This window comes from Peromyscus maniculatus, chromosome 10, assembly GCF_049852395.1.
Source record: "Peromyscus maniculatus bairdii isolate BWxNUB_F1_BW_parent chromosome 10, HU_Pman_BW_mat_3.1, whole genome shotgun sequence".
NCBI lineage: Eukaryota > Metazoa > Chordata > Mammalia > Rodentia > Cricetidae > Peromyscus > Peromyscus maniculatus.
This window is the reverse complement of record NC_134861.1, coordinates 97,196,040-97,219,971: the sequence shown is the minus strand read 5'-3', so window position 1 is coordinate 97,219,971 and position 23,932 is coordinate 97,196,040. Positions and strand designations below refer to the sequence as shown.

Here is a 23,932-nt window from a genome sequence, read left to right as displayed (position 1 = left end):
CTCTCAGAAGCTGAGACCGGAGTAGAAGAAGATAGGAAGTAGACTACCAATCACGGTGGGTGTGACATCCAAATGGGCCCTCCGCATTAGACTCCGACTTCATTCTGCTGAAGATCATGCTCAGTGTCTGGTGTCAAGCCTGGCCATGCTCTGTGACGACTGCCAAGGTCCTTCCTAGAGATGATTAAGACACAGACCAGCTCATTAGTATCCCTGATTTAAATCAAACAGTGATGTCCCATGCTGGGGCAAAAGAGAGCGAGTAAATAGAGGCCAGTTCTCCCCTCACAGCATGTTTCAGAAAGATATCCAACTCCAAATGAAAGTGCTTTTCTAAGAGCAACTAGGTCAGCAACACTCTTGTCACCAAGACACTATCTTTAGAATTGGGCACTTTCCGGAGCAGAAGGGAGGCCCCAGGTTGATAAAAGCATTGAAAAGAAGAAAACCAAAAGATTTTTTTACATGGCAGTGTACCAGGAACCTTGAAGGACACAATTTTGCAGCATGAACTAAGTAATCAAGGCGGGTAAGTTCTTTTTCAAGAAGATACTAGAGAGAGTTATGGTAACAACTACCCCTTACTTGCATGCAGCAAATGCTGCTTGTCAGTCCTATTAAGGAGTCTCTAGTGCTTAGTGAATACAACCAATACACCAGGATACAACTTTGATGACCTAACAGTGAACTACTAAAAACATCACTCAATGCTTTGCAAAGGACCTTTCCAAATTTACTGACTATGGAAACAATGCTGATACTCTTCTCACATAAACTAAGTCTTAAATGTGAGACCACACACACACACACACACACACACACACACACACACACACACACACACAAATACTGCCTAAATTAAGCTAAATAGCTTAATAAAAAAAAATCTTACTTAATGTAAAATAGTTAAGTGTTATGCTGGAGCTTGAGTGGTGGCTCACCTCACAGCTTTAATCCCATCAGCTGGGAGGCAGAGGCACGTGGAGCTCCATGAGTTTGAGACAAACCTGGTCTATGTAGCAAGTTTCAGGCCAAACAGAAGTATATAGTGAGACTGTCTCAATCATGATGCCACCAAAAAAAAAAAAAAAAATGTTAAGTTGGAACAGACCAAGAGAATGAAAGTTATTTTAATGACTTTGAAAATAATTTCCATTTATTATGAGATTTAAAGTAGTCATGTATATTCTTTCTAAGCTGTCACTACACATGTGAAATATGAACTGAATAAGTTAAAATAAAGTACCTTGAATAAGTTAAAATAAAGTACCTTACTCTTGACAAGCAAATAATTCACTAAATACTATTCCTGATACCCTAGCTCTAGTTTGACTTGTTAATTCAAAACCATAGAATACAGAAGGAGAGAGGAGGACAAGCCAATGAAGTCATGCTAGCAAGTGACAACGACAGCTCTAACAGCATTTTCTGCTGCTGAGCAAATCCCCATTGAAGGCACCTTTACAAATACGCACCTGCAACTCTCTTTAAAAAGCATTGAATAGAGGCAGGCGGATCTCTGTGAGTTCGAGGCCAGCCTGGTCTCCAAAGCGAGTTCCAGGAAAGGCGCAAAACTACACAGAGAAACCCTGTCTCGAAAAAAAACAAAACAAAAAACAAAACAAAAAAAAACAAAACAAAACAAAAAAGCATTGAATAAACATATATAGTAACGTGGATAAATGAAAAACCATGGGAGAAGCACAGCATTAAGACTCAAAACTGTGACTCAATGAAAAATAAATTATCTCTACATTTTCTGAAATAAACACATTTCTCCCTACTATCTTGATTTCTATTTGAAAGATGGAATATGTGCATCAGAGATAGAGAAGACAGTGATTTATAAGCATGAACTTTAAATGTCTCATAAATAGAAGTGTACATTCCAAATACATAAAAATGTAGTCCTAAAACTCGATTAACTTCCTTAACGATTACAAAGCTCAGTTCCCCAAAAGATGTGGAACTATACAGAAAACAAAACAAAGTGTAAACAAGGTAGCAAGATAATATTTCTTAAGGATGACTCCCCCACTGTACAAAGCAGCAAGACAGAAGGAAATTATTGATCTCTGAAAAATTCTTGCTGTTTGTATCAATCAATGCCTTCTGGAACAATAGAATGTTTCCAGATTACGTTTCACTTTCACCTGGTATAAACACACAATATGTTATTTAAGTGGTTCATGTAGTGATCAGGTCTAAGAATCAAATGTATACTCTGGAGTAAACTGAAGGATGGCCAGAATTTTATGTATTCAAAGATTTAATATTCTCACATTCAAAGTGAAGCATAGGAAACAAGGTATTGCCAAAGCTGGGTCGTATGAAATCACTTTCATTCCCAAATTCTATCTAATACAGTATTGTTTCTGTCCCCCCTTCTGCCAAGGTCCTACTAACCTAAAGCCATGCAATCTCCTTTCTTAACTGCTAACTCTTTGTAAACGGCACAGAATGTCTCATAGCACTGTTGTTGTTGTTTGGGGGTTTTTTGTTTTTTTTTTATAAATGGAAACACTGGAAAAAAAATTCCTATACCACTCTATCGTAAAATACTGTAACTTTTTTCTCATTAACTTATCTGAAATTGAAACTCTATTGAAATAACAGTCAAGTATAAAAATATAAACTAATGGTCTTTGGCTGTGAAAGGATGACCCAGGGCCAAGTATTAAACAAACCTCACAGCTGCAGTGAAGCAGGACAACCTAGGGAGTCAAGGACTTGCTGCCAGTGTTGACAACTTGAGCTCTGTAACCAGAACCCCACATGGTGCAAGGAAAGAACTGACTCCTGCAAGTCTGTTTTCTGATGTTACTGTACATGTTTGTATGTACACACCCCCACTATAAAAGCAATAAAATAAATAATAAAAATAAAAGTTCTCACCTGCACTGAATGTTAAAAAGATGTTGGCCATTCCAACAGTGCTGGCTTTCTGTATCTATATCTTTACATCTCACTATTAAGAGTTGTTTTCTGTGTGTGAGAGACAAGTTCCCATGTTTTCAAGGCTGACCTTGAATTTGCTATGTAGAGTAAGGAAGTAACCTTAAACTTCTAATTCTCCTGTCTGTACTTGTTAGTACTGATATTACAGGCATGCTCCATCATGCCTGGTTCATGAGAATTGCTTTCCTAACCATCAGCATTTCACATTTTCTTCATTTCTTTGGTGGTATAATGTTTGTGAAACACATCATTTATTTATTTATTTATTTTTTGGTTTTTCGAGATAGGGTTTCTCTGTGTAGCTTTGCGCCTTTCCTGGAGCTCACTTGGTAGCCCAGGCTGGCCTCGAACTCACAGAGATCCGCCTGGCTCTGCCTCCCGAGTGCTGGGATTAAAGGCGTGCGCCACCAACGCCCGGCTAACACATCATTTATTTTTATAACTGTTTTTAAATAACTTTTTAACAGAAGGGGCCCAAATAAACACAGTTTTTATTGGGAATGCAATAACAAATAAATTTTTCTATGTGATTTGATAAATACTTACATGTATTCTTGGAAGGCACTTAAGTCATCCAACTGAGTGCCAATGATGAGCCATGCCAACTGGAAGTATGCCAAGGAAACAGTGAAGAACATAATGGCACATCATGACACGGTTGTAAAAGCTGGCTCATGGTCTTGTTAGAACATGAGTTTCAAGAGCTGCAAAAGAGAAGGACAATATTAGCAGATGAGTGGACAACACAATGTAGTCTAAGCACACACCTGAATATAACTCCACCATTAACAGGAACAGATGTGACTTTAATGTATGGTTCTAGATGATGCATTTAGATTTACTCAACTCACAGGAAATAATAGTGAGTACAGAGGCTGGCACAAGGAGAGGAAGAGAAGCTGTGGCTAGCATATATGATTTCATGTTAGGATTATGGGGAAGTATGGTAATGCACTGGTGATTGTTGACCACTACGATGAACGTACTTAACGTCACTGAATGGTTTAGAATACAGACAGTGTAGATTTTGCTATATTTACTATAATATGTTTATTTATATTTACTCTAACAGAAGAGTTACAACATGCTTGTTCCCGTACTCAGCCCACCAGCATCTATCCTCTTGTTCAAACAGTGTTTTTTGCGTGGCTACCTTGTGCGAGGAACCGTTGCCATGTGAATATTCCTCTGGCCTCTTCCCAGAGAGGAGGGATCCTTCCCCTACATTTCCAGGTACAGAATCTATTCCTTTCTTCAACTTCACATTTTCTTTCTCTTCTTTCTCTACATCCTTTTTTCCTTACTTGCTTACTTTACTATGAAGTAAAATTCAGATGGTTCCCAGTGTTAGTCTAAGGCTCCAGGCTCAGAGAACACACTAATGGCCTCTTACTGCATGTGTTAAAATGTGTATGATTTTTGGCCGGGCGGTGGTGGCGCACGCCTTTAATCCCAGCACTCGGGAGGCAGAGGCAGGCGGATCTCTGTGAGTTCGAGGCCAGCCTGGTCTCCAAAGCGAGTTCCAGGAAAGGCGCAAAGCTACACAGAGAAACCCTGTCTCGAAAAACCAAAAAAAAAAAAAAAAGTGTATGATTTTATCTAACAAGAATCCAAATAACAGAAGTTGCCTCATTCATAGTGAGAGGAATGGTCACAGCATACCTGATGTAAAACATGGAGCAGCTTTGCACTGCCACCTTCTGAGTGACTTGAAAAAGAAAAAAATATTGAAGCGTGGATCATATATGTTACCTCAACCCAGAAAAAAATAGTGATAGAAACTATACTGTATAAGTGCACTCTGAATATGCCAGACGCACAAAGATGAGTAAAGAACTTCAATTATCCTGAAGAAGAAAAAATCCCTCCATCCTCAATGTCTGATATATATATTATCACACAGTTACTACTCTAAGTAGAGAATAAAAACATGAACTTTATTGCAATATAAAAGTTAGGACTCATTTTTCCCCACCAATGTATGAACTCTATAGTTGACCATGATACTTATCCAATAGCATTTGTGAGAGGTAGTCACTCAAAAGGGAAATACTAGGCAGTCAGGGATACAAATCTGCTGGATATGTACAAGGCTGTTTACATGCATTTGTGCATGTATGTATGTGTGCCTGCATTCACATGCATGGGAGGTGATTCTCTAACAAATTTAAGTTCCAATGGTAAAGCATGCTGTCTTTGTCACCTTCATGCAGATCAATTTCTACTTACTTCCTTTCTTTTTAAAGATTAGCTTTAGTTTGTGTGTATGAGTGTTTTGTCTGCACATATGTCTGTGTGCAACATACATGCAGTAGCCAGAGGTCAGCGAAGGTGACAGAAGAACTGGAGTTACAGATGGTTTTAAGGTGCCATGTGGTACTGGGAATTGAACCTGGGTCCTCTGGAAGAACAGCCAGTGCTCTTAACCACTGAGCCATCTCTCCCACCCCTTCTATTTGCTAAATATCATCTTCATTTCTGTTTTTTTTAATTCTTATTTTTCTTTATTTTCTGACTTTCACACATCTGTTCTTCACTTTCTTCACCAAATAAAGAGACAGTTATGTGTACAATCTAACACACACTAGCTTCTGAAGGGTAAGCTGTTAGGATCATTATTGCTGCTAATGTTGATGCAATGCAAGACATATGCACAAAGTTCTTTCATAGCCTATGTGTTCATTCTCTCCCAGGTGAACAGTATGTCCTTCAAAATTTACATCGTATTTTTAATTATGTGTACGGATAGGCCACAGCATGCGAGGCAGTAAGAAGACAACTTGTGGGAGTCCTTTCTGTCCTTCATCATGTGTGTCTTGGGGACTAGACTCAGGCTGTGAGGCTTGGCAGAAAAAGCATCTACCCACTGAGACACCTCACCAACCTCATATTATCTGTGTCAAAAAGATTTAATGGAAAATTATTCATAATCTATTTACAAGATCACATGAATTTTAGAAAGTGGGTGAAGGCAAGAATGATTGTCAAGAGGACAGCAAATAGAAGAAAAGAATGTCAACAGAGTAATGCAGAATATTCCACAATTTCAAGGGGTCATTTTTAGGACAGGGAGCATGGGCACAAAATACGTGGCAAGATACACCAACCAAACATTTAAGCAAGTAATGAGCAGGCACACTTATACATCCAAATGCATAACATGGTATAATGAAAGGTCTAAAATTATCAAAGAAAAGTTTATAAAAATGAGTCTTTCCATGAGACCTCTGGAAGCAAGTGAGTTAGGACAATGCTTAGTTAAGTGACTTAGCTGAGGGGAAAATAAGATGAACGTCTATCAGAAGCCGGAGATCCAACATCTGAAAGATGTCTTTCTCTGACATCATCATTCTCCCTTACGCTTTCTGCTTCTCATACAGAAATCCTTGATGGATCTAACAATTTCTGTTCCCTGTGACATTCTATACTATGTTTCCTACAAAAATATTCCATGCTGTTTCTTCTTGCTCTAATTTTATACTTTTTCATTTAAATATTAATTTTTATTCTCAGTTGAATAAAATTATCACAAAAATTGTCTCATATGTTAAGATAAATATGAGCTCATGAGTTATTCTCATGATCAGTATGGTTGAGAGGGTACTGTAAACACCATGCATGTCATACTCAGAAAGGTTTCTTATAGTGGTATATTGTGTTCCCCAAAATATTGTGCACCCTAATAAACTTATCTGGGGTCACAGAACAGAACAGCCACAATATTAAACATAGAGGATAGGCAGTGGTAGCACACGCCTTTAATCCTAGCATTCCAGAGGCAGAAATCCATGTGTTCAAGGATACAACCAAGCATGGTGACTCACGCCTTTAATCCCAAGAAGTGAGCCTTTAATTCCAGGAAGTGATGGCAGAAAGCAGAATTATATAAGGCGTGAAAACCAGAAACTAGTAGTATTTGGCTGGTTAAGCTTTCAGGCTTTGGAGCAACAGTTCAGCTGAGAGCCATTCGGATGAGGACTCAGAAGCTTCCAGTCTGAGGAAACGGGATCAGCTGAGGAATTGGCAAAGTGAGGTTACTGCGGCTTGTTCTACTTCTCTGATCTTCCAGGGTTCACCCCAATAATCGGCCTCAGGTTTGATTTTATTAACAAGACTCTTTAAGATTCATGCAAGTTTCTTACAAAAATGAGAGTACTCACAGAAGTTGAAATAACTGAAATTTTGAATATAAACACTCACAATGATGAACCAGTGACTGTAATTAACATGCTTTTATAATACATTACAGCTTTGAGTATTGTTCTCCAACCTATCATGATGATCAAAATATCCAGGCAATTACATAAATAGTAATTTATGACAGTGTAGTTTGAGAATCCAAATTTTCAGTATGTCTTCCACCACATAGTGAAGAATAAAGAAACCGAAGAAAATCTCACAGGCTGCCAAGAAGAAATCAAAAGCTGTGATGTAGCAGATCACTTACACCATACTGCCTGGCAATTCAACCAATAATCTACATTACAATTAAACCACAACAATGCATAGGCAGAATCAGGAAAGCCAGTCCATCTATTGTCCTTCCACTACAAGGGAAAATAGATGAGATCTCTATAGCAAAATGGGGTGAGGGGTGGGCAATGGAGGGTAGGGCATGAGGGATGAGAACATAAGCAATGGGATGGTCGAGCTGGAACAGAGATGGAGTGGGAAAGCAATGAGAACGATACCATGATGGAGGGAGATATCATGGGGATAGAGAGAAACCTGGTGCTAGGGAAGTTGTCAGGAATCCCTAAGGATGACCCCAACTTGGGAAATAGGGAGAAGTTGCCTTAACTGAACTGGCTTGCCCCAGTAATCAGGTCAGTGAATACCCTATCATCACAGAGCTTTTCTCCAATGACTGATGGAGGTAGATGCAGAGATCCACAGCCAAACACCAGGCAGAGCTCCAGGAGTCCAGTTGGAAAGAAAAGAGAGATTTTATGAGCAAGTGCATCAGGATCATGATGGGGAAACCTGCAGAGATGACCAAACCAAACTAGTGGGAACTCATGAAAGTTGGATCATTGGCTATGGAGCCTGCATGCCCTCTGCACGGCAAGACAATTACGTAGCTTGCTTTGCTTGGGGGGCCCCCTGGTGGTAGAATCAGAATTCATCCCTGGTGCATGAGGGGGCTTTTTGGAGCCCACTACCTATGATGGGACATCTTGTGTAGCCTTGAGGCAGGGAGAAGGGCTTGGACTTGCCTCTACTGGATGTGCCTCCCTCTGGGAGGCCTTGTCTTCTTGTGAGGGGAGTGGGGGGCCGGTTGGGGGGAAGCGGGGGGAAGGGGGAAGAGGGAGGATCTCTAATTGGTGTGTAAAATGAAAACAAAATTTTCTTAACAAAAAAAAAAAAGGAAGAAAAGAAAAAAAGCAATAACAAAAACCTGCTACCACAAGTTACTTCAACCTGTTAAATAATAATGTTGATCATCATTACTAGCTCCATGTAGGAGCATGGGCTATAAAAGAAGTTAAGACTTCATAAGACCATCTACCCCAAAGTATTATTTCCTTCTTAGGAGATGCATAGAACCTAAGATATACACATACACACACATATAAACATATGTATATATCTTAGCTTTGATTACTGTATAATTTTTAAATAAAAAAATTCATCAACAAATAAGCCTTTCTAAGAACTGGATGGCATTCTACACCATGAGAAAACACAAGCCTTGGACTGAAGAATAGCATATAAGGTTTAGGCTACACCATGGCATCTCTGAACACTGTCTTAGGAGATCCTCCTCCTCCTTCATCTCCTGCAGCTCCTGCTTCCCTCGACCTTCCTTAATGCCCCAATTTCGTGTCCCATGTGTGCTTCAGCAGCACTCCAACCCTCACTTCTTAGGGACTGGAGCAGTCACTCAGTTACGTAACATCATATTACAAGTGCAGAGTTGGCCTTGGGATAGTTTTCTCCCCTTCCCAGGGCTTTATAGACCACAGTACTCAGAACCTGCTGTGGTCTGAAATACTGTTGACAGTCACACTGATGGCACTGATCTTATGTGTTTACTATAACTGGAAGACTTTTCTTGACAAATTCCCACTGGAGAGATGTCATACCGAGAAAGTGAAATGATACACTTAATGGCATCATCTTATTAGCAAAATAAAATGCCCAGCTGCATAATTTGAAAGTTTCTAAATTTAACAGTAAATATTACCACTACCTCCATTCGGGACAAGTGGCCACACCTGGAGGCTGGCCTTCCAGAGTTCATGTAAGCTCTAACATCAGCAATCAAGACAAGAACTGTGGTAAATGAGAATTCCTCTCCTTTATCAACTCTTCCATTCTTTACTAGTTAAATTTTGAAGTGTATTTTCAACAGAGAAAATACTGAAAAACCATTACCTTGTGACAGCCTCAGAGTGAACTCAAGAGAAGAAAGTGATCTATACACCTTAAGATGTGGCTCTGAATCTGTCAACCACTTCCAGAAACCAAGAAAACTGTAAAGTCATGGAGGAACTACCTTGATTATGTTCATCCTTAAAATCTTGGGAATGAAAGATATACTCAAGACATTCGATTGACTTTTAATTGTCACTTACCTGCCTATCGTTCTCCTGTCCTGATTTTCACAGGAATCATTAGAAAAAGTTTGACAGTAATTATAATGCACTTTGATTCATCCTAGTTACAACTGGCCAGAGCTGAGTTTAACGTGAAGTTAAAGCAGAACTAAGTTTAATGTGGAAAATTATGACAAAGTATACATATATATTATGAGACATATTGAACGGTAATATATGTGTAATCCATGTGACTGATCTTCCAGTGTTGCAACATGATACTCAGTGTGAACTGTGAATCTTCCTTGCTCTGCTTGACATTTTGTTCTCTGGTAGATGCACTGTTTATCTAAGGTACTACACAGTTTATTTTGCTTACTGTTCACCATTCATCTCATTCTTGCTTAAAGCAAGCTGTGTAGGTAAGGGTCTGTGTTTCTCACTGATATGTCCCAAGAGCCAAGAACAGTACCTGTACAAATACTTTGTCTGAGAAATACAGGATCAATGCATCAGCAAATAAGAGTTCCCAAAGAAGCTAGTGAAGTGTGTCTATTTCCTCACTGTTTCCCAGAGTGGTCATGGTAGCATCATCAAAGTTTTTGAAAGAACTTTGTGTCCTGGGCGATTCTTAAGCATGAGCAAGCAACTGGGAATCTACCAGGCCCCTGAATTCTCCGACCGATCTGAAAGTGTGGCTGTCAACTGTGAATGGAAAAAGGAGGGAAAGGAGAAAGGAGTCATGAAAAACAATGGTGAACATACTGATCACCCCAGTAATGATTAGAGGCAGTTGCTGGGGGGGGGGGGAGCGGGGATTGGGAACGGGTGCTTTTTCTAGAAAGCTTATAGAATTGGGATGAATTTATATTGGATTAAGGTTCTTTTGAGCATCTGTATGTTCATGTGTGTGGGTGTATGCAGAAGCCAGAGGTATACCTTGGATATCACTCTTCAGTAGAACCTGAAGCTGGCTAAAAGGGCTAAGGTGGCTGGCCAGTAAGCTTCAGAGTTCCTCCTGTAACTGGCTGCCCTCCCCACCCCCATCCCAGTGCTAGGATTACAAGTGCATGCTTTTAGCCAGGCGGTGGTGGCGCAGGCCTTTAATCCCAGCACTCGGGAGGCAGAGCCAGGCGGATTGCTGTGAGTTCGAGGCCAGCCTGGGCTACCAAGTGAGCTCCAGGAAAGGCGCAAAACTACGCAGAGAAACCCTGTCTCGAAAAACCAAAAAAAAAAAAAAAAAAAAAAAAACAAAAAAAAAAAACAAGTGCGTGCTTTTGTAGGTGGAGTTTTCTCTCTGGATCTCTCCGAGCCCCAGCAGTCCAACAGCCTACTTATAAAATAAACACACAGACGCTTGCTTATATTATTTACAAACCATATGGCCATGGCAGGCTTCTTGCTAACTGTTCTTATATCTTAAATGCACCCATTTCTATAAATGTATACCTTGCCACGTGGCTTGTGGCTTACCGGCATCTTCACATGCTGCTTGTCATGGCGGCGGCTGGCAGTGTCTCTCTCCACTATCCTGTTCTCTCCATTCTCCTCTCTGTTCTATGCCTACCTGTGGGTTCTGGGGCTTGAACTTGGGTCAAACATGCTTCCTCAGTAAGCACTTTACCAGCTGAACTAGCTCTCCTCTATTTAAAATGTTGTTGTTTTATTTTGTTTTCATTGATTGACTGGGACGGTTTCATGTAGACTGGGCTGGCCTTAGATATGCTGAGTAGCTGAGGACTGAAGATTATGCTAAACTTCTAATCTCCTGCCTTTACTTCCCAAGGATAACATCACAGGCACAGACCACCATAACCCATTTAGGTGGTCCTGAGGAATCAAGCCAGGTTTTGTGCATGCTAGGCAAGCACTCTATCAACTGAGCTACATCTCCAGAACCCTGGAATTAAAGTCCTCTATAAATCATAATATTTCTATCTGTTTGTCAAATACTCTTATTCCATCAATCCTGCAGCTTCAACTCTTACCTTGCTATCAGCCTGGACCCTTAGCATCCTTTGTCTATGTAGTGTCAAGAAGGGTATTTTTCCCTAGTCCATATTCAGAATAGGACATGTCTAGACAACTGGTTAGAAATAGGAAGGACATAAGCCTGCAGTACACACCTGACCCACAGAACAGGTTATTGTTGGTGTTGTACAATGAAAAGTCACTAAAAGTTGACTAGGTTTCTTGATCCAGACAGATGTTTTCCAAAGCCAGCAATGTGGGCAGCGGTTTGCTCCCTGCTTCTTGACAAATTCAGGTAATAGCCTGCTCCACTGCAACTATTCTCCAGTGGCGACTCTTGTTCTCTTCTTCCACTCTACACAATTCAACTTGTGTATATCCAACTAATTTAAAAGGACAGACAACAAACACAACCCCCAAAACAAAAACAGGCAATAGAAACAGTAAAATCATCAGAACATTTGTGTCTTGTGTCAATTACAGGCACTAGTTTCCTGGTAAAATAAGGTATTTAACATAAATTTTTCACTCTGGGTAAACACACATGATGATTCTTACTGAATCCTCAGAGTTACTTCAGAAATGAAGATTTAGTATGTCAATTTAGTCCCTAAAAGTATGAAGAACCCACACAAGGATGTCTGTTCACAGAGCCTATGCCATTGAATCTCAGTTCCAAGGCTGCCTTCCCTGGTGTGTGACTCAGGGACTAGATGACACAATGTCCCCAGTAAAAATTATAGAGAACAGGGAAAGGAGTTTCATTTTCAGCCTTTGTGTTTTCATATGAAACATAAGGGTACGTACCTTAGAGGCATTCTGTGAGGAAGAAGAGATACTCTATCTTTGAACAGGGTCTGGCACATAGTAGGAGCTGTACAAATCTCTCTTATCAATGATGTGAGATGAAGCAGCACATTGGAAAAGGCACCGCAGACTGAGGACATGCTCATGCTCTGTAGGAACTAGGAAAAGGAGTGTTAGAAGAATCAATACCATCGTTAACATGGAAACAACAGCTTTTGAGATCATTTAGTGCCTTTTCTCTAAAACTAACTTTTGCTAAATTTCTGTTTAAACAATACTAAATAGAGTGTATACTGGGTAGTTGACATAATCTGGTCATCAAAAATATGTATATTGTGATGTAATTCAGTTGGTTTCCATAAAATAATCTAGATAACTTCACAGAATCAAGACACATGGTTAAAAAGAGGACTTCAGCCACAACGATTGCTCAGGGCCAATAGAGCAAGAGGACACTAGGTGGCCCACTCTGAAACAGCCTGAGTGCTCAAAACTTCTTTGGATTGTCTTCAGTAATTGTAAGAATACATACCTTCATTTAATGCACAAGGTGCTTAAAGCACTGGTATCAAAATGGACAAGCTCCTGCAGATATGCCCATGTACAAATATAAACTCATTATCATTAAGCTTTGATATCAGACAAGTCCTCATCAGCTCACACTTTTAAAGTGATTTTAAAATTAAAAAGTGATTTTAATAGAAACATGTTATAGAGGGAAGGTGGCAGATGAGAGCTACCCAGTGCAGTCCTTCAGGGACAGGAGGGCAGTACAGAAAGAAAGGGCAGTACACAATTATGACAATTTGGTAGTGAGAGGCACTTTGTATTTGTAGAAGAAAAAACATCCTATTTTGACACCTGGTGACAGGGTAGGTGGGGAAGAAGAAAGAAAGAAAGAAAAGAAAGAAAGAAAGAGAGAGAGAGATAGAGAGAGAGAGAGAGAGAGAGAGAGAGAAAGAAAGAAAGAAAGAAAGAAAGAAAAAAAGAAAGAAAGAAAGAAAGAAAGAAAGAAAGAAAGAAAGAAAGAAAGAAAGAAAGAAAGAAAGAAAGAAAGAAAGAAAGAAAAGAAAGAAAACCCTGACAATAGCCAGACACAGAATCTGGGGCTGCAAAAACAGTTTATGAGAAGTGTGATCTCCACAGAGAGTAAACACCAAGAAGGTGTTCCCTGCACCTTCTAGCTTGTGAGCCAAGGTGGGGAACCACATCCAGAGGATGTTTACCTCATCAAACTCTATGGCTGGAGCAGGGAGAATCAGTGGTCCACCCATTTTTCTATCCTAAGTCCCAAGCCAACTGTGTAAGTGACCACACTGAGAATCATAGGCCCAGGAACCTGGTTTTGATTTAAAGTGGACACAGGTCCACGGGACAGACATAGTGGTATGAATGAAAATGTGGATCAAACTGAGAAACACTGCCAGACCTCTAAGAAGAGGAACAAATCTAGCCACGTGTGGATAACAAGCGAAGGCTCAGTGTGCATGGAGTGCAAATTGCTTTGGTTGATCACCTCACCCACTTAGTGCTCAGAGTAATCTGATGGAAACAGACCACTATTCAGCCATTCTCATACTCATGTGCGTAAAGGAAGAGCACCTCGAGTGAGAGGGACACTCCAACTGTCCATGAATTCTGTTCCCTGGAGTAGCCTGGAGGCCGCTCATGCAATCACTGCATTGTGGATCGGCTGGGGATCAGTGCCATACATTCAGCCCATGTTTTGAGTCAGGCACTCTAAGTAGGTAAGGCAGGGCTGGCTGGACTCAGCCTTCATATAGTCCTGTCTGGGCCTGAGAGATAAAATGACCCAGGTCCCTTATTACACTTATTAAAATTTCAAAATGAGAAGACTATGAGGGAAAAATCCTAGCTTTTATCTAGATTTTAAAGGAAACCTTGGAAGAATAGATGATCGGGTTGGAATCCCCGCAAGCAGCCCCGAAGAGAGTGGCACAGCATACAAAGCTGCGAGAGGACAGCTGAGGCTTCAACTGAAGGTCCAGAACTCGGACCTGCCAGGAATGTGGACCACATGTTAAGAAAAGCTGTGGGCAATGTGAGCAATGAGCAGAGCCCACAGATGAGGCCACATGGGCTTTAAAGAACACTACTATGAAGAAGGCATGCTATGACCTCCTCCAAGGTTCTACAATCTCACTACCACAGGGTGCACCATACTCAGATGGGTTCTGGTCTTACTCTGGTCCAGTCATTTTTGCTATTCTACTATTCTCTTTTGTAATGGGATGTTTACTCGGTGCCATTCTATCATGGAAGAATGTAACACATTTTGGAGTTTCACAGAGGTAAATCTTTGCTGAGTCTGAGGCTTTAGACTTTTGAACAATACTTGAACTGGCACACTTGGAGATAACAATTTATTTTTGCATTTTAAGATTGACATGACTGTTTCGAGGGCCAGAGGTGGAATGCTGCAGCTGGGATATCAATGGTCTCCTCAGAGGACTCATATACTCAAGACTTGGTCACACACCTTATGCAGTGTTCAGAGGAGCTTTGGGAATGTGACTCTGTCAAAATTCTCTTTGCCTTTATCAATATATTAATCTATTAGATGAAAAAACATATTCTAAGTACCCCATGTAGCGAAACTAGTATTTGAAAGAGCAGACTTCAAGCCAAAATTATTCAGATGAGATTAAGGTTGGTAAACATGAATAAAGGTATCAATTCTTTCAAGATCTGGTATACTATGTTAGGTTCTTTAATAACTAGGAAAAGGACTGAGTTGAATTTACGACTGACGATTCTAAAAGCTCTGCCGGGCACTGTTTTGGGAACTGGTGGTATATGCCATAATCTTATGCAAAAATATAGTAATGAACTAACACAGAACAATCTGTCATTTTTATATCTTACATAGTAGGAGAGTTTCAGTCAATATTTGCTAAATCATTAAATAGAGTGAATAATAAAATAGAATAAAGGAGAATGGCTGCCACAAACATACACAAAATCCCTTTCTCTCATTCCCTATAGTTAACCAACCTATATCTAAATTGCTTAACTTATAAATAGCATTGGTGCTCACCTTCTAAGTTTGCTATGGAGATTAAATAGGTAGTGATTTTCCGGAAGACATAAATAGTTGCAAGGCACCTGCCAGACTTTCTATAACTGGGACTCTATTACCCTCTGAAGGTAGAGCAGTAACGTCCACAACTTACCATAGCCCATTTCTTATATACTGGTAAATGCACAGCAGGTCCTAAAGAAACAGAAATGATACCTAAATTATTCTTAATCTTGTGCATTGAATTTAACAAACCAAATGAACAATTTTCAGGGAAAAATGAGTACTTTCAAAGTCTTTTTCCAGTACCTCCCAGAAGTCCTCCAGTCTAGAAAAGATGATTTTTTTCCCCCACCAAATGAACAATTTTCAGGGGAAAATGAGTGCTTTCAAAGTCATTTTCAAATATCTTCCAGAAGTCCTCCATTGAAGAAAAGAGGATTTTTCCCCCTACAAAGATATAATTTTAAGTGGTATTAAAATGCAGTATTTGCTGTATTACAAAAATTATTATAAAACATGTTGACTCAATTATACTCTATACTTCTTATATGAATGGTGACATAAATTCAACACATAATCATTAATGCGTGGTGCACAATTTCAATTTGTTTAATGTTCTCATTCAAATTTCAAATTAACACTTAAGGTAGTTAACTTTTATTGATGAAAATACTACACTCACATATTTCTTAAAACAGAGTTAAATGGCCCTTAGAAAAACCTCACACTCACACAAAATACTGATAATTTATGTATCATTTCTATGCAGCAGTCATACTACATATAATCTTGGTGTCACCCACTGTAACTATGGGTACACTACTGTTTAAATTATAATTTTCATACTTAAAAATTACTATTCCTGTCCATCAATGAATGGATAAGCAAAGCATACAGCCATAAAAAGGAATGGATTATTAGTACACATTAGACATGGAGGTATAAAAGAACCCATACACAAAAGCCACGTTATTTCATGATTCCATTTATGTTATGCCCCAAATTGGCAAACCCACAGGCAGAAACTCTATCAGCAGTTCCCACAGGCTGAGGAAGAGTCATTTAAAAGTGGACACCAACACACCTGGGGCTTTTTCTGCAGATGAGAGAAATCTGAAACTAGACAGTGATTTCAGAATGTGATGAACATGCTAAAGATCACTGAACTCTGTACTCTAAAAGGGTGAATTAATTTCAATTTCAAATTAAAAAATAATGTTCCAGTAAAGATCAGTGTCCATGACTGTGATTAAGAGCATAAGAAGCAAGTTCTCTAAGATGAAGAGGTCATATCAGGAGAATTTCTGGGCAAGGGAAATTAAAACGTGTTCATTATATTTATTAATTTAGGGTGTGTGTAGGTCAGAGAACAATCTGTGTGAACCAGAGTTCTCTCTCTCTCCATCATGGGGTTACCAGAGATCTAATTCAGTCTTTGGGCTTGGTGGCAAGTACCTTAGCCCACTGAGCCATCTTGCAGGCTTGGTAAGGGAAAATGTAAAGACATATTTAAGAGCACAATGGAAGAAAACACTGCTGTGATTTACACATGTAAGAAAGATCTTTCCCACAAACAAATTAAAATTTTTGCAAGAAGCCAAAATTGTCAGGTAACAATCATTCCAATGTTGTATTTTACACACAAATGCAGCCTTCCCTATACCAAAGCATCCAGCCTAGGAAACAACCAACTTACCTTTATTAAGGGTGATCTAAAACTCAGCTGGTGAAAATTTCATAGATGCTGTTCCTGGGTGGTGTTGTTTCAAGAAAAAAATGTACGCACAGGGATCTTGCTGCAAGAAACTGCCCGGAGGTGAAAATAATGGTCTGTAAACCAGTGACTTTGCAATGTCTCAAGAGGATGGTGATGCATATTCATCTTCTGACTTAAAGCAGATTCTCATAAGATGGACAGCACCAAGAGCTCTTAATTAAAGAAGATATTGTTTTGAGTGACACAGAGCTCTGGCATCCTCTGCAGGGAAACCTTTAGCTCAGAGGCCTGCCCACACTCTTGGCTGAAAGTCTTCATTATCTGTGCTTGTCTGAGGACTTATGATGCTTCTTCTCTTCCTTATCTCCAGAACTGTCCCATTTCTCTTTCTTTTCTACCTTTTCTTTATCATGTCCAGACTCCTTTTTCCCACTGGATACTTTATCCATCTTTTCGGGTTTAAATGAATCACCTTTTTCTTTGCCTGAAGACTTTGACTTATTTTTTTCCTTGTCTTTCTCACTTGGATAAGGAGACTCACAGGGACTTTCACTTTTGTGTTTTGAAACTGCCAATATTCCATTTTCATCCTTCCGCCTTTTGATTAAGTCAAGGGGCACTTCCCGGTCATTGTTTGAATAATCCCTTTTCCGCTCTTTCCTGTCCTTTTCGTCTTTCTTCTCTCTTTCTCTGGATCTCTCCCTTGACTTCTCCAAATCTTTCTTCTCCGTTTCTCTCTCCTTACTCTTGCACAATGGCGGTAGAGTGTGGTTGATGTAGAGCTTTGCTGAAGACTCCTTGAGTTTGACCAGACTGTCCTTTATTGTGGAAGAATGGGATGGAGAAGGGTGGGAATCAACCTTTCGACGTTTTTCTCTTTCGGGCTCTGCATTATCTGTTCGGGAAACTGGGGATTTCAAGGACACAGACACTGGTGTTTTTTCCCCTCCTTTAACAGTTTCTTTTGACTTCATTTCCTTTGCTAAATCTCTTTCTCTTGATGACTCTTTCTCTTTTTCTCTTTCTTGAGTGGATTTTGATTCTACATTGGGGACGATGATCCTGAACTTCTCATCTTTAGCTTTTTCCTCCTTCTTTAATTTTTCCTTGTCTTTGTCAGATTTAGGCATTCTTTCCTTGGTATCTCTTATTTTCTCATCTTTACTTGGCTGTTCTTCCTTGGGTTTTTCTTTATTGTCTTTACCAAGTACCCTAGCCTCTGGAATAACAGCTGGGGTCTTCTCTTTTTTTTCTTTTTCTTTCTCTTTCCCCTTTTCTTTGTCATTTTCCTTAACAGCTTTGGTGTTAGAGCCACTAATTCCATTGTTTGAATTCCCTTTTGGTATGGCGCTAGAAGCTTTATTAACAGCTTTCACACCACACTGAGACCTTTCCCGTGACTTGTCAGCCTCTTCAGTACTGCTCTCATCTGACTTAGATGTACTTCCTATAGATGATGGCAGCCCACTACTAGGCCCATTTTGTACACTTGTAGCAGCATTTCTTGGAGGAGGATCTTTGTGATGAAATTCATTTTCAGGTATCATGTATGTCTTTCTGCTTTTCAGCTGCCCAGAGTAGACCATTGCTAGTGCATATAGGTCTGGCTTCTTTTCTTTCTCTTCTTGGCAGATCTTATGCACTCTTCTTTCCAAAGCCTGACCCAGATTTAAAACTTTGGGGTACCATGGCAGTATTTTTGTTAGCACAATCAAGATATTCCTGATATGAGTATATTCACCTGTCTCAAGGCAATGTACCGATGCCTTGGTTAGTTTATAATGCCATTTATGTACAACATGTCGAAAATTCTCATAATCTAACTGATCAGCTTTATTTCCACCATCAAATCCAGTTGCTCGTAATATAGTAAGGAATCCTGGATAGTTTCCACATTCCTTCTCATAGGTGGATCTGTCGCTATGCCACCGAGTCACAGTCTCTAACATACAGCAAAGAAATCTCCCGTATCGACTAGCTTCATTTTCAGTAAAGCTAGCAACCATGTAAATTATGTCAGAGAAAACTCGGTCATAGCAGAGAAGTGTGGAGAAATTTGGAGTCTTTTGTTGATGGACCAACTCAACAAAATGAGCACAGTAAACAGAATCAATTGCTGAAAAAATACATCGAGGAAATATACACAACTGGAGAAACTTTGTGATGGTCTCATTTTTAGTGGATTTTGCTAAGAGCCAGTTGTCCTTTTCCAATTTCAGTCTCTGTAGCACTCGCTGTACATGCTCCATCTGTTTCTTTTCTTCTTCAAGAAGCTTGTCCTGGAGGGCAGTACAGCGCTCTTTCTCTTTTTTCTTTTTATTCAGAGGCATTTCTTGATTGTCGTCAATTGCTTTCATCTGGATCTTGAGTTTATTGACTTCTCGTTCATAGCTGGTGTGTGGAACTGCAAGGTCATACATTGTGAGAGACCAGAATGTGGTATAGAACTGAGGGCTGATGTCTTCCCAGACTTTGGAAACATGTAAGGAGACCACTGCTTCATGGACAGGAGCCATCACCATCTCACACGATGTAATGTACTTATGGACTTTATGTTGCTGTTTACTTCCCTTTTCTGATTTCTTAAGTTCATCATACTTTGATGAAATATGGTGTGCATACATTGGCCGAGACAGAAAAAATGCTGCATCATGGGGTGTATGAAATTCATTACAAAGCACATCAATTGAAGGTACTCTCTTTATGTAGTCATCTGTGCTTAAATTTGATGCTAAAAATCCACCAAACTGTACCAAAGTATCATGACACTGGTCATACAGCTTTCCAACAAGTTTCAAATGTTTCTCTCCGCCTTCCTGAAAGATCACCCCATTCCTCTGCTGAGCCATAAGCAAACAAAGAGGAAGGGCAAGATCATGGTCCAGTAGTGCATCCTTCAATCTCTGAGAGGATTTTTTAGTGTTTCTTATCTGGCCAAAATATCCACCCTCTGCTTTCAGCTGCTCTCCACCAGTCATGGCCTCTAGCTGCTCCATTGTCATTTCTTCTGTAACTTCTATGCCTGCCATCTTTTGAACCACTTCTTTCAATATAAGCAGGTCAAAACTTTTGCCTGCCTTTAACTGATTGGCTACATACTGAAGAAGACCAGCAAGATCAATTGGGTATTTACGAAAAACCGCACCACAGAAACTAGCCAGACTCTGAAGCCAGCTTGAGATGGTTGTGTCATCATGTTTCATTCTTTCTTTTTCTGGATTAGCTAATGCCTCGATGATACAGTAGGCCAAAACATCATAATTCAACGCAGTGAGATATTTCAATGAGTCTACCACAGGTGTTATTAAGTTATCATACTTCTGTATTTGTGACAAGACATAATCAAACAAAATGGTTGGATTGCTGTGGCTCAGTTTCCCAATCTGTCTTCCTGAAGGCTTCACATTTTCCTTGGTTAGACGCTTCATGATGTACTTGGCTCTGTCTACTGTATGGGCTTTAACTTTTACTAAAAGTGGGTGACTGTGGTAAGTCTCATTCTTCCACTGGCCATATAAGCGGTATCTATGCTGATAAGGAAATGTTTTAAACATTCCCCATAGTTCCTCTGACATACACGCATTGCAATCCATCAAAGAAAGAGACGGAAGCAGTACCTGATCAGTAACACTAAGCAAACAACTAAAGATAACTTCCATTTTCTCTTTATTTTCTTGTTTCCCATCAGACTGAAATTCCTTCATAAATGACTTGCCTATGCGCACAACCTTTGCAAATAAGATGGGATCATGGGAAAGGTGAGGACCAAGATAACAGAACATACTGAATACGTCTCTCCTTAAGTCCTCAAAGCTCTCTGCCTGTTTTGGTGACTTCTTGCTTTGTAAAGCATTGACAGGTGAGCCTTTAGCACCTTTAGGAACACCAACTCTTCGGTAAAGAGGCTCAATAGTTACATGTATAAGATTGCAAATAGCAAGGGCTATTACTTTATGTGATGCTGCATAGTACGGAGGCATCCGATCCATAATACTCTGTGCATGCTGCCAATCACCAATAGTTAACAAGGCTTCCAACAAGCCAAGCTTTTGATTGTCAGGTGCCTTCTCTACTTTATCATCCTTTTTCTTTTCTTTCTCTCGTTCATCACTTTTGTCAGAAGGCAATACAACCATAGTAAGTTTTCTAACAATGTGCTTGGCTTCCACAATTTCTCGTTTGTATTCATTCATAATGCAACTATCAGCTGGAAGAAGGTGTACATAAAGATCATCCAAATCAATAAGATTAAACTGCAGAAGTACTGCTGCAACTGTATACAAAGATGATGGAGTCTCACCATTTGGCTCCTGGTAAAACTTGAATTTGAATCCAAGAATATGACACAGTGTTTGTGGTTCACACATATTCATGTAGGCTTCTAATAAAGATATAAAGAAGTCATGGTGTTCTGGCCTACACTCAAACACTTCTAGAATGATATCCAAAACTCGATTGGGATCCAGATTAAAACATCCTATTAAAGATTTGAGAATTTCTAAGATTAAATCACTAGTAATATTTCCAGATAAATCTTGCCCCAATTCAACAATAAGCTTGGCATAACCTTCATTTTCTTCTCTTAACAAATTGAACTTCTGCTGTTTATAAAAGAGTTTTGTCTTGATTTTAACTGACTTTTGATTGAACTGCTGTGATTGCTTAATAAGGCCTAATGATTCCAATGTTTCTGGATCCAAGCGTTCCTTTAAAACTGTGTCTGAAACTAAATATAAACAGGCTAATACCAATTGTGTAAAGTGATCTCTCTTGCTTTTTTCTTCTAAACAATTCGTCTCGATGTCTAATATGCAGAATATATCAGCAAGAATAAGTGGGATATCTTCACGAAATTCACTGATGTCACTAAGAACATTTGATGCCTGTTCAGGCTTTAAAGTTCCTTTAATGACATGGTATGACAATTCATAGAGAGCTTGTTGAAAATCTCTACAAGCCAAAGTGTCGCGGCTTTTACTTTCACTGAGAATCCGGCATAAACGCAAAAACTCGCCTCTCCCAGATTTCTCCCAGTTCTTGATCCACTCCGCGGGAACCACCACAGTTGCAGAGGCCATCGCCATCTTCTCTTTGCTAGTAACAGAGCCCGGATGTGCAGTCCGCACTCACACTTGCTGGAGGTCAAAAGCCCCGCCCACAGCGAGTGCTGGAAGCTGGGCGTTCTAAAGAAAGGGTTTTAGGGTTGAGGTACTTTTCTGATTGAGGAACTGGAAGCTGGGAGTGCTGGATGCGTAGTGTCACAGTCTGCTGTCCGGGTGACTTTATGTCCTCTGGCACACACACTGTAGGTCACTGCAACGAAGAAAGAGCCAAATAAACTTCCAAAGGCACGGCTCAGAAGTTCCCTGCGCCAAATACCTCCATCTGGGAGCTGTCGTTAGTGAAGGACTGAGTACCCACCCAGGTTTTCTCTCAGCCTTACCTTCTTTCTGCATCATTTTTCTAGGTATCACAATCTTATTGGCTTGTTCATATTGGCTTATGTGAAACAGCTGACTCCGACAGGCTAGTCAGCAGACCCTGCGACTGTCTTCAGAATCCCACCTAAGCCTTGCTCTCTCCTCATGCTGAACCTGTGTTTGATCTGCTCACTCTACTAGGGACCCTTCCCAGTTCCCCCGGTGGAGTCTCCACTCCTCTTGGTTCTGGCTTTGAGAAACGACCCCTTGGTGACTACCACTTGGGAGCCTTTGATTTCTGTGGGTTAGGAGGCTGAGGTTGAGTTTTCCCCTTCTACAGTTTGTTCAACCATGCTTCTAGTGTGGGCCACACTGCTGGAAAATCTTTTCCCTGCATCCTACCATGTTATTCTTTCTGGTCCCCCTAAACCTCGAGGAGGCAACTTCCCCAAGTGCCTCTCCTTCCCTGCTGGTTCCCCTAATTCTACCACATCTCTACATAAAGTGTCTCTCTTCAACTTGCTCTAATTACCACTTTGGTTCATCATCATTTTCCTTTTGAAGGCTGACAAATACCCATTTGCCTCCTGTCTGCTAACCAAATCCTGGGTGGAAATCTCTAACCTAAACCACAAATATTCAGCTCATACTGAGTGAACCAAGGAGGAGGCTGGAAGATACATAGATAATCTAGAGTTAATCTATCCCTCCAGAAGAGCTCCTAGTAGTTCCAGGTATCTTGCCCATCCAGCTCGCATAAAGCAATGGACAGTGTCCTCTGCAGAAGCATTTTGCAGATGTAGGGTAGCAGTTACCAACCTGCGGGTCCTAGTAGTTCCAGGTATCTTGCCCATCCAGCTCGCATAAAGCAATGGACAGTGTCCTCTGCAGAAGCATTTTGCAGATGTAGGGTAGCAGTTACCAACCTGCGGGTCACATAGTAGGTAACCCAACAGATAAGTATATCAGATATTTACATTATGATTCATAACAGTAACAAAATTACAGTTATGAAGTAGCAACAAAATAATTTTATTGTTGGTGGTCAACACAACATGAGGAACTGTATTAAAGGGTCACAGCATTGGAAGATTGAAAACCACTGCTCTGAAGTCAATAGAAGAGTGAAGAGGACTTGAAGGAGTAAGACCCGATGAATCCTCAATGACAACTAAATGATTAAGATTACTCCCAATTAATGTAAAATGGTAACAGATGATACTGGGGTTTCCTGTGAGAAAATTGTTTTTAAAATATTTTTTTTTTACTTCTAAATTTGATAGGTATGTGCAAATACACAAATATATGCATTTTGTTCAGTGATTTTAAAATGTTTTATTTTCTTATCAGACTTAGATTGGCATCTGTTGCTGAAGTTCTCAGGCTCTATAGGGCCTTTCAAGGCTTTCAGAGAGAAGGACAAATCTGCTTGGTGTGTAACACCCTCTGCTGCACAGCCAGAGAAGCCTCTAGCTTT

General features: G+C 40.0%; 1 protein-coding gene across 6 annotated transcripts in view; it reads right to left on the bottom strand.

The window, feature by feature from the left end:
- LOC102923476 (THO complex subunit 2-like) overlaps positions 1-23,932 on the bottom strand; it is a 36,036-nt gene that overhangs the window by 6,460 nt on the left and 5,644 nt on the right. For all 6 annotated transcript variants that reach the window (XM_076545626.1, XM_076545628.1, XM_076545629.1 and 3 more), the window contains 6 exon segments: positions 17,015-22,348; positions 15,625-15,765; positions 15,470-15,510; positions 12,276-12,433; positions 3,505-3,662; positions 48-174 (listed from right to left, as the gene is read on the bottom strand). In XM_076545626.1, the coding sequence (XP_076401741.1) occupies positions 17,353-22,119 (4,767 nt within the window). In that variant the 5' untranslated portion in view covers positions 22,120-22,348 and the 3' untranslated portion in view covers positions 48-174; positions 3,505-3,662; positions 12,276-12,433; ... (1 more) ...; positions 15,625-15,765; positions 17,015-17,352.